The following is a 12,129-nucleotide window of genomic DNA, read 5'->3' on the forward strand; positions in this document are numbered from 1 at the left end:
CATAAGGTTAGTTACGCTAACAGTAGGGTCACGTGTGTATGTATTGGTCACAAACCAGGCTGCTCTTCGTTGTATCTGCTCTAACCGGGATATTAAGGTAGACTGCAAGGGTGCCCACACTGTTGCAGCATATTCGAGTTGGGAATGAATAAATACGGTGTATGCTAATTTCTTAGCATGGATTGAGGCACATGAGATATTACGTTTGAGAAATCCCAATGTTTTGTTGGCTTTAGCTGTTATGTAGTTGACATGCATGTTCCATTTTAGGTCTGATTGGATGATGACACCTAAGTACTTGCAACTGTCAACTTGGGACAAGGGAGAGTTATCCATGTAATAGGTTCTTGAGATAGTATAAAGCTTACTTAGGGTTACACTCATGCTGTGACATTTATCTACGTTGAGTTTCATTTGCCATATCAAGGCCCATTCCATAAAGGAGTTAATGTCGCTTTGGAGTAAAATAGCATCTTCTGTACATTTAATTTGTCTGTAAAATAATATTAGACAACTCAATAACTTAACATTAGCAGTTACCATCAACACTCATGCAGTATATATTCTCATACTATTATAATAAAATCACTTGCCAATAGCATAAAATGTAACTGGGCCTGCTAAAACAGATGAACACACGGGAACATAAAATTTGCCAAAATTTTAAACCTTCATGACTTACGTATGGCTTTATGCCATTGTGTTATGGCCATGTTATTTTCAACGTCACATACAGTACATATTAATTATGTAATAATATTTTTCTGATAGCAAAATGCATAATAAATAATATTGTGACTGCAGCTGCATGTAGAAAAGGAGGTCTTTTTAATTGCACTGAGTTGGTAGCACATAGCTACATATACAACTTGGTTTGTGAATAAGTACTGTCTTGAAATTAAATTTTGGTTATAGTACGTATATGGTACATCACTACCTTTTGTCGCAGTTAACTCTGCTTTACTTGGACATGCAACTATTAACTTTTTTTGATGGGATATCATTTAGGGCAATGCATTCCATAGTGTCAGATGTGTGTAGTACAGTGGGTCAATAAAATAATTATATTGCTAGCATTGTCTACCAGGGTTAGTGTGAGAAACAAACATATACATGGAAATGTTTGAATAGAACATGAAGTATAGCACTACAAGAATATTCTTGACTGTTTGCTAGAGGTATGATAGTTATCCCAGTAGTACATAATAAATCTTATATAGGACATGTCTGAATACAAGACTTTGAGTTAACACAATAGCTTTAACGATTCATATCGTGCTGCCTAGTAACGTTTTCAAAATGGTGATTACATGTACATACAGTAACCACTTGGACTATCATAATTATTGTAATAAAGATCCACTAGTGTTGGTAGTTGCTCACATAACATTAATTCATATTAAAGATACAACAAAACATTGTTAATAAGTAACATGCATCAAGTTTCAAAACAAGACTATTACTGGTATACGTACGTAGCTATTTAAATTGTTCAGTGTTCATACAATACATTACTCTTTTAATACACACATGTGTTCAGATTGATTAGTAGGTCAAACATGTCTTCTAACTGCAAGTTCAGGAGTTGGAGTTGTTCTTTTCTTGCATGAAAACTTAGCACGGACATTGCGGGATGTTAGAAACAAAAGAAACAAGATCACTTGTTCTGCTATTACTCCAACAGGGATAAAATAATATACTGCTTCGAATGAAGCCTGAACTGCTATAAAGATGGTTAAACCAATAGCATTGATCATACCAGCTATTAATGCTAGAGTGATAACAACACGTATGTTGACTAGTTTGCAGCAAATTTTGCTCAGTTTAAAATAAAACACAATTCCTATAAGTAATGTGATGATCACAAATGCTTTTGGCACTGCAAGTACAATTAGAAAGTAACTTATGTTGTACGCTGAACAAGAATGTGATACAAATTCAAATGACTTGGGATTAGACACTATTATTCCCAGCACAAGGCACACAGCTGCTGTGCAGAATACAAATATGACATACATGATCAAAATGCAATGCCTCTTCATTGTTCCTTGTGATTGTAGTTGATAACTTTTATACATGATGTAAACAAAGTGAACAAAGTAAGCAATCTTGGCAGCCTCATAAGCATAGAGTAGATAGACTGTTAGCAATAAAAATGCTGGACAAGCTTTTTCAATAGTGCTGTAACCACGGTTGTTAAAAGTTACAACATCATGAATGTTCCATGTTACATAAACAGCTGTATATGCTATTACAATAATAGATATCATCATGACCAATAATCCAGGTATGGCACGCAACTCCCTCACAACTGAGTGTAGACACACATTAGCAATTGTTATTGGTATAACGAGTATGTACATTACTATGAATAATATGTTTATCTGTAAATGAAAATGAAAATAGCAGAAGTTAATATTACGTATTGATGGAAGAATAAATGCCACTGAGATGTTACTTATAACTGTAGTACATGTTATGAGGCCATGATCACTGCTGTCATTAACATCCAAGATTAAATAAGTGTCATTATAGTAAATGTGGTATCCATTGAAATACCAATCATAACAAACATAAGACTCATTTATTGCTATTAACTCAACACTGTCATCATCCTGCATCATCATCATGACACAGTCATTGCCATTCACAGAAACAATGAATGATACAATCACTAAATAAACTCTCAATAATGCAGCTGCCATTGATTCTACAGTCAAACACAATAATTGATTATAATAATATTTGTGTGTTTGCGTATACAATGTCAATGTACTGCACTGTAAAATAAATGTCACAACATTTCGTGGTGTATCCTAGTGAAGCTCACTGATTGGTCAGTGACCATTACTGGGAAATGCCGCTAAATTAATACCACTAATATTGCGCAGTTAAGGATGCATTAAGGATATTTATTTAAGCTACACCCCACTGTATAATACTGTATTTGTATGAAGGGACATAGCCAGGATTTTCTGAAATGGGGTTCGGATTTGAAGTACATGAGGAGGGGCTGGGTGCTTTTCCTGAACCATACTTGAACTAAAATGACCCATATACAAAATGTGCCCTTGGGCAATAACATAAAAGGTGGTGTTCTTGCATCTAACTAGCTAAACCCTACACAGTGCTGTTTATGCAGCTTATACTGTAGAAACTATAAACCTATTGTAATACTAACTAATCATCACTTCCAGATGGAAACATACTGACAGCCAACTTCACTAAACTTTCTTAACACTCCACAACTGAGTCCCTTAGTTGGCAATACTTTCTTCCGGATACTACATTATTCTTGGCCAGGTTGATGAATGAGCTACACGCATGTTGTTGTTTTATTCCAGGGTTTTATACAGAGAATTTTCATTTAACCGTTAATATTTAGCTGGTCATTACTATTTAAAAAGCAAAACACTAAGAAAAAATTGTGAAACAAAAACTTATAAGAAAAGAAGGAAAAAATTTTGACACAACCGAGGTTCAAACCAACACATACAGGTTTGGAGTACCTACCCTATATACCACTGATGCTTGTTAGCTACTCCTCTTGTTTTGTACTATTTAAATGTTACAAATATAAAATACTATATAGTCTAAGCCCCTAACCTAATGGCTAAATACTGTGCCCCAATCCTAGATGCGCGTCTTCCTATTCCGAAGAGCACTGTTCCTAATCCTAGGAGCACTTTACTAATCCTAGGAGCACTTTTCCTAATCCCAAGGGTGCCGTTCCTAATCCAGGGGGCACTGTTCCTAATCCAAGGGGGCACAGTTCCTAATCATACAACCATATTTCTTAACTACAGAATCGAATTCCTAATGAGGGAAGATGTTTTGCGTTGATTTCCCTTTAGCAAACATTTTTGTCTAAGCTTCACTGTCAGTTCAATCTTGGGTCAATAGACCAGTACGTTATTTAATGAACTTTCGGTTTAGTATCCACTGCCAAAACATAGACCTTGGAAATGGCTTTGATGATAATATCATCATGAAAGTATGACAACATACAAGAGAAAATGAGGGCCCAGACTGAGGGGTACCAAGTTGAAATAACAAGGGCCCTGGCAAGGCATAAATACACAAAAAAAACACACACACACACATTACAACAACACCAAGACACAATAAATTAGTCCAACAGATCAGTAACATTCCATGACATTGAGGATCTGGCAGTGAAGATCCTGTAAGAACAAGCTTTTGCTGCTTGCTGAAAGATACCACGAATAGATTGTTTTGATTGATGGTACACTTCTGACAATTTTGCTACTGTTGCTGGCATAAAATGGCCTAAACAGCTAACTTCAACCATCACAAGCTCAACGGAAGAGTTGTAGCTACGTATCTTGTAGCAGTGGGCCATGGCGATCTTGTTTTCTATGCTAGAGTTTCCAATGTAAAAATTCAACTTCTTCAAAATAATTTGCTAACTGCTGTTACATGTTGGACTAACTCTCACTTGAATACAGCTGCAGTGGCAATAAATTCCATTGCCTTCTTGGAATAGAAATCAATCGAAATATCTGCAAAATCCGACATTTAGAGCTGTAACTCTCAGAAACCTTGATCCTTTATCGCAATACTGGACTCGGTTCAACCTTCCTCTGTGAGTAAACTTTCACCTAAAAACATTGGTAGTTTGATTGGTGAGGTAGGTTTCCTGTCGCTGCATCATTTGAGTACGATTTTGGACTCCAAAAACGGGTTTTCATCTACGGACACCAAACGACTGATAGCCTAAACTTCCTTATTAGGCCCCTATTTGGTGATTATTAGTTTCTCATCCACTGCCCACATCCTTCTTAAGCTACCGCATGGTAAGCCATTATTTACTCTGTGCATGCTCAGAAGAACACGTGATACCAAACTGATATAATTTTTTTTGTTGATGAACGCTACAATGCGCTATATATCACCAGGAGAACCGTTGTTTTCCTTAGCAAATTGCTGCAGTGCCAGTTGCAATCGTACTCTATCGACTTTATCACAGCAGGCTTTCAGTTGGCTGTCGAAAAACAGTTGACTATCACAAATAGTAGAATCAGCTGGTGAAGGAAATGTAAGAAATACAATTTGGACAAGGTCTGTACATCAGTGTGTTAATAATATAAAATAATGGCAAAATGGTAATACCCTCCCGCCCGCATCATAATAATTAGAAAGGCTGGATGAGAAACTAATAATCACCGAATAGGGGCCTTATTGTTATTGTTATTGTACTGCTTTACAGTAACCAGCACTGAAGGTCTGACAGCAACATGTGCTGCAGCCTTTAGAATTCTCCTAACCTAATAAAGTGATACCTGAGCCTAAGACTTAAAATTACTGACCAAATAAAGTGTAACAGAAAACAGCCTCACACCACAGTAGTAATCAGCCATCAACAAAGAAGTCACATACAAAGTTTGGTTAAGTTATGACGTCTCTAACCATCTGGGTGAACGTGATATAGGGCAAAATTTGCCGGTAATCACACCTTCACTACATAACTTGTCCACTCAACTGTTTAAAAATAGATATCTCGGTGTAAAACAACTGTATGACCCATAAAGTATAACTAATAGCAAAGTTATCGTGGCTGCAGTTCAGCTACAAACGCACTTAGCCTATTCCGGCAATCAGGCTCATGTGACTATCTAGGCTTGGGTGTGGTCAGTAATGATACACTGCCTACATTTATTTGTTTATTATTACTGGGCAGGCAATATTTGTATTGAGGGATAAAATCACAGTGGTCGTAGCACTGCATAAGACATCAAGTGTTGAAATGGCAGAAATCACGCGAGCTTAATTTGTAATTTCCTTAGCGCCATTAAATTTTATTTTACGATTCCTGACGAAGATAACCTCACTTCTAGCTGTACTTTAGGGATCATACTGTTGTTTTACGTCAAGATTTAAGCAGTTGAGTGGGCAAGTTATGTAGTCAAGGTGTGATTTGCGGCTAATTTTGCCCTATATCACGCTCATCCAGATGGTAGAGATATCACAACTTAACGAAACTTCGTATGTGACTTTTTTGTCGATGGATGATTACTACTGTGGTGTGAGGAAGTTAGGACTATCAGTCGTTTGATGTCCGTAGAAGAAAACTCGTTTTTGGAGCCAAAAATCGTGCTCAAATGATGCAGTGACAGGAAACCTACCTCACCAATCAAACTACCAATGCTTTTAGGTGAAGGTTTACTCACAGAGGAAGGTTGAACTCAGGGCCGCCCAGAGAAATTAAGGGGCCCAGGGCAAAGAGTTAAAGTGGGGCCCTTGACCCAAGTTGTAAGGTGGAGACCAAAAAAAAAAAGAAGGTCACAACCTGCTGGCAATGACAATAACTACCCATCACCAACCATATCAAGACACACGATAGTGTGTCGTGCGGCCCAAGAAGCCGACGCGCCACACCGTGAGTATATTAACAGGAAGAAAGAAATCGCAATTTTCACACCTATGTAGCTCTGTGATCCCTTAACCGATTGGAACCAAAGTTGCTAGAGACGTGCCGCCCAGTTAGGGGAGTCTACATACCAAATTTGAAGAAAATCGCTCCTGCCATTTCCGAGATACGAGCGAACAAAATTTCGTTTTAATTTCTTCGTTTTTTTCTTCTACTTCATTTCGCACACTTCGCAAAATCCGCCATAAAACACGAATGCGTGCTCGGATTGGGCTGAAATTTGGCACACTTAAAGGGCTCATTAAGGCGGATCTGTGTACCAACTTTGGTAGGAATCCGATGAACATTCATGGAGTTATGACCGATTATTTGCGTAAAATAAGGTCGACGGTCTGTCACGCCTACAGGGTAAACCCCTTGGAGGAATCAGTTGAAAATTGATATGTAGATGGAGCAACCATCGTAGGAGTGCCTTTTTGTGGTTTGAAAGGAATCGGAATAAAGACCATGGAGATATGACACAAAACCCAACCTGTGTCAAAATTACGCGATCGATTTTTATGAATAAAAAAACTATTAGTTTTCGTGTCTACCAGGCAAACCGCTTAGAGCAACGAGCTGAAAATCAGTATGTAGCTGGAATAATCATCATGGAAAGTTCTTGCAGTAGTACAGAAGAATCGGATTACAATTCACTGAGTTATGATTCGAAAGGCAACTATGTGCAGCAAATGCGAGATCGAGATACTCTAATAGAACAGTCACCCTAATAAAGCATTCAGCTGCATTTATAATTTACTCAGTTATATTACATTGCAAGTTATTCTGTAGGGAATTCAGCTACAAACAAGTCACTCTGTAGTCAGACCAGGTAGAGGAAGGTACCTAATAGAGAGTTCAGCTACAAAGAAGCCATCATGTAGAGAGTTCAGCTGAAATAAATCACCCTGTAGAGAATTCAGCTACAAACAAATTGCCCTGTAGAGAGATCAGCTAGAAGAAGTTACCTTGTAGAGAGTTCAGTTACAAAGAAACAATCATGCAAAGAGTTTAGATGCAAACAAATCACCCAGTACTCAGAAAGTTCCGCTATGAACAGATCACACTATAGAGAGTTCAGTTAGAAACAAGTCATCCTGTAGAGAGATCAGCTAGAAGAAGTCACATTGTAGAGAGTTCAGTTACAAAGAAACAATCATGCAAAGAGTTTAGCTGCAAACAAATCACCCAGTAAAAAGTTCCGCTATGAACAGATCACACTGTAGAGAGTTCAGTTAGCAACAAGTCATCCTGTAGATAGATCAGCTAGAAGAAGTCACTTTGTAGAGAGTTCAGCTACAAACAAATCACCCTGTAGATAGTTCAGCTAGAAACAAGTCACCCTGTAGAGAGATCAGCTAGAAACAAGTCACCCGTAGAGAGTTCAGCTAGAAGAAGTTACATTGTAGAGAGTTCAGCTACAAAGAAACTACCATGTAGAGAGTTCAGCAGCAAACAAATTGCCCTGTAGAGAATTCAGCTACAAACAAATCACCCTGTAGAAAGATCAGCTAGAAGAAGTTACCTTGTAGAGAGTTCAGCTAGAAACAAATCACCCTGTAGAGAGTTCAGCTACAAACAAGTCACCCTGTAGAAAGATCAGCTAGAAGAAGTTACCTTGTAGAGAGTTCAGCTAGAAACAAATCACCCTGTAGAGGGTTCAGCTACAAACAAGTCACCCTGTAGAGAGTTCAGCTAGAAGAAGTTACATTGTAGAGAGTTCAGCTACAAGAAACTACCATGTAGAGAGTTCAGCAGCAAACAAATTGCCCTGTAGAAAATTCAGCTACAGACAAATCACCTTGTAGAAAGATCAGCTAGAAGAAGTTACCTTGTAGAGAGTTCAGCTACAAACAAATCATCCTGTAGAGAGTTCAGCTAGAAACAAGTCACCCTGTAGAGAGATCAGCTAGAAACAAGTCACCCTGTAGAGAGTTCAGCTAGAAGAAGTTACATTGTAGAGAGTTCAGCTACAAAGAAACTACCATGTACACAGTTCAGCTGCAAACAAATTGGCCTGTAGAGAATTCAGCTACAAACAAATCACCTTGTAGAAAGATCAGCTAGAAGAAGTTACCTTGTAGAGAATTCAGCTACAAACAAATCACCCTGTAGAGAGTTCAGCTAGAAACAAGTTACACTGTAGACAGATCAGCTAGAAACAAGTCACCCAGTAGAGAGTTCAGCTAGAAGAAGTCACATTGTAGAGAGTTCAGCTACAAAGAAACTACCATGTAGTAGAGAGTTCAGCTGCAAACAAATTGCCTTGTAGAGAATTCAGCTACAAACAAATCACCCTGTAGAAAGATCAGCTAGAAGAAGTTACCTTGTAGAGAGTTCAGCTACAAACAAATCACCCTGTAAAGAGTTCAGCTACAAACAAACCACCCTGTAGAGAGTTCAGTTACAAACAAGTCACCCTGTAGAGAGATCAGCTAGAAACAAGCCACCCATAGAGAGTTCAGCTAGAAGAAGTTACATTGTAGAGAGTTCAGCAGTTTAGCTGCAAACAAATCGCCCTGTAGAGAATCCAGCTACAAACAAATCACCCTGTAGAAAGATCAGCTAGAAGAAGTTACCTTGTAGAGAGTTCAGCTACGAACAAACCACCCTGTAGAGAGTTCATCTACAAACAAGTCATCCGGTAGAGAGATCAGCTAGAAGGGTCACCTTGCAGAGAGGTCAGCTACAAAGAAATCACCCTGCTTCATCTTTTCTTCTTCCTGTAGTAAAGAAAAAATGACAGGTTAAAAAGCCCTAAAGCTGGCCATAGGCCGGTTTTGGGGTATACAAATACAAAAAGAATTGAAATCTAATCCAAAACAGCCAAGCTGTAAAAAAAGAGTGCGGCCCTGAGAAAGGCTATGGTGAAAAAAGATGTGAAATCCAAGGTGGCGGCCAAGAAATGGCTGTGATGGTAGGTTAATGGTAAAAATTTTAATAACAACAATTCAGGTGAATTTGGTGCCGCTTGGTCTTGGCACAAAATTCACCTGAATTGTCGTTATTAAAATTTTTACCATTAACCTACCATCAAAGCCATTTCTTGGCCGCCACCTTGGATTTCACATCTTTTTTCACCATAGCCTTTCTCAGGGCCGCACTCTTTTTTTACAGCTTGGCTGTTTTGGATTAGATCTCCTTATCTATAAGCTTGCTACACTGCTCCTCTGAAGAATACTGTGACTGCTCTATTAGAGTATTTAGATCTGACTGCTCTATTAGAGTATATCGATCTTTTAAACAGGTATTCAGGCCCCTCCTGGGGCCCCTTTCAGGCTGGGGCCCGGGGCAAAATGCCCCAGTTGCCCCCCCCCTGTGGACGGCCCTGGTTGAACTTCAATATTGCGATAAAGGATGAAGGCTACTGAGAGTTACAGCTCGTAATGTCGGATTTTCAGATATTTCGATCGATTTCTACCCCAAGAAGGCAATAGCCGCTGCAGCTGTATTCAAGTGAGAGTTAGTCCAACATGTAACAACAGTTAGCAAATTATTTTGAAGAAGTCGAATTTTTACATTGGAAACCCTATCTATGCCATAGAAAACAAGATCGCTGTGGCACTGCTACAAGATAGCTACAACTGTTCCATCACATTATTATAACTTCTGTAGTTACTAATACCAAGCACCACTTTTTAGCTGCTAGCCATAGACTATGGCTAGCAGTTAAAAAGTGGTGCTTGGTATTAGTAACTACAGAAAGTAGTTATTATTATTATTTATCTAATTTGTCAAAATGACTGGGTGGCACCAAAAGGCATAGCCGGTACAAGGGTGCTTCCCTAAACACATACAATAATGTCGGGTGAGACTAACAGCTTATTATAATAACTAACTTGCACACAAGACACTACACTAACCGTATTTGGCTTCCTGCTCCTAGATGTATGTAGTTAGTTGACGAAACTTCAAAGTCACCGAGCCAACGTGAAAGTAAGAAATACTTGTAACTCTCAAATTTATTAAACTGTGAGAATACTGGGCCGCACTGGTATGGCTGCGAATCAAAAAGATGGGCTGGTCTGAGATTTCCAGAAACTCATCGAACAAGTCGATCGTATACAGTGGCGGATCTAGATGGGTTTCTGGGGTTTCGATAGATGAGATCATGTAGTATACACTAGAGAGGAGAAGAGCAAATGCATAAACATTGTTGCACTGACATTTTGTCATAGCAAACAACTATATACCACCATATTTCAGTAGCATGCATGCAGTTGCACTTAACTGACACCAACTATAGCTATTAAATCCTCAGCAACAGTTCACTTTCATCTCCCACTGCATTAAAAACGATCGAGATACTCTAATAGAACAGTCATGTAACTACTCTAATAGAGGTATCAAAGCTACAGCTTGTAGTCACCATATTCGCCCTATATTTAGCTATAGCATTTACAGTTTAAAGCATTGGATTTACTGTAATTGGTAACTAAAAGTAGTCTAAATCCGATCTCAGAGCTTCTAAAATCTCAAAAATTTCCGGAGAAATGTCATCAGATGTCTTATTCAGCTATACCAACTTTCAGAAACCCTCTTTTAAAAATCCTAGATCCACCACTGGTATAGCTAGCTACCGGTCAATCAGCTATGTAACTGGAGCAAAATTGTTCTTGATTTTATATAGACTAGCTAGCTACACAATTGTACATGTTGCACAACCCGAGGCTCAACTGCATGCCTAGACCTCGGCCTAAATAGCTATGGATGGCGCAATGGATTAAACAGCTCTAAGAAATCACATACCATTGGACAGCAATTTGCTAACATAGACAAATAAGGATTGACATATTTAAACAATGATAAAATTATTATACTAAGAATTGTCACAGTCCATCACACAAAAATCAACCACCAGCTGCTGACACACTGTAGACATCATCATCCGTTTCACTTGATTGTACCACCAACAAACACCACCACCTACATGACATTCAAGTTACTTTCCAAGAACCATCCGGGAATGGAATTCACTGCCACTGCAATTAATTGAAGTTTATACTTTAGCCACATTTTCAGACTTGATTGTGCAGCTATAATTTATAATTATTTGGGCTTAATCAGCTTTGCTGTCTGTCCTTCCCCCAAATAATAATAATAATAATAAAACAAACAAGTGGGGCCTGAAGTGGTGACAAACTACAGACCAATTACCTGCCTCTAAAGTTTTTGGAAATTAGCTACCTCTATGTTGTCTATTGCAATTGTAAACCATCTGAATAGAAATCAAGTTTGGCCTTGGGAACAAAAGGGATGTAGATGGAGAAGTAAAGGAACAAAAGATCATTTATTAGTGGACAAATTAGAGATGTTTTTGACTAAAACATGACACTGAAATTTACGGATGACATGGATTGACTATCGTAAAGTATATGACTCTGTACCCCATTCATGGATTGTTGAAATTCTTGCTACGTACAAAGTTGCTACTAACATTCAGCACTTTTTGAAGATTAGTAAATTAATGGTATGTTGTCACGGAGGACTACACTTTAAATAGGTATGCTCTTGGCCAGGTGGAAATAAAGAAGAGGATTTTCCAGGGCGATGCACTGTCTCCTCTTATCTTTGTGATGTGCTTGTTTCCTTTAACTGATTTGCTGCACACACTTAATAAGGAATTTGTTATCGATGGTATTGTTGTCTCACACTTATTGAGATGATTTGAAGTTGTATACTAAGTTAACAGATGAGAT

General features: G+C 38.3%; 1 protein-coding gene across 2 annotated transcripts; it reads right to left on the reverse strand.

Moving 5' to 3' along the window:
- Positions 1-1,369: 1,369 nt before the first annotated feature.
- LOC136246276 (uncharacterized) lies at positions 1,370-11,085 on the reverse strand. 2 transcript variants are annotated; one of them, XM_066037689.1, is made up of 3 exons: positions 10,957-11,085; positions 10,294-10,553; positions 1,370-2,710 (listed from the first exon to the last, which is right to left on the reverse strand). In XM_066037689.1, exon 3 carries the CDS (start codon positions 2,703-2,705, stop codon positions 1,554-1,556), a length of 1,152 nt encoding a protein of 383 aa, XP_065893761.1. In that variant the 5' UTR covers positions 2,706-2,710; positions 10,294-10,553; positions 10,957-11,085; the 3' UTR covers positions 1,370-1,553. The 2 variants fall into 2 exon arrangements, with proteins under 2 accessions (XP_065893761.1, XP_065893760.1); XM_066037688.1 differs by lacking the exon at positions 10,957-11,085 and having other exon boundaries at positions 10,294-10,735.
- Between the last annotated feature and the right edge of the window lie 1,044 nt (positions 11,086-12,129).

This window comes from Dysidea avara, chromosome 2, assembly GCF_963678975.1.
Source record: "Dysidea avara chromosome 2, odDysAvar1.4, whole genome shotgun sequence".
NCBI lineage: Eukaryota > Metazoa > Porifera > Demospongiae > Dictyoceratida > Dysideidae > Dysidea > Dysidea avara.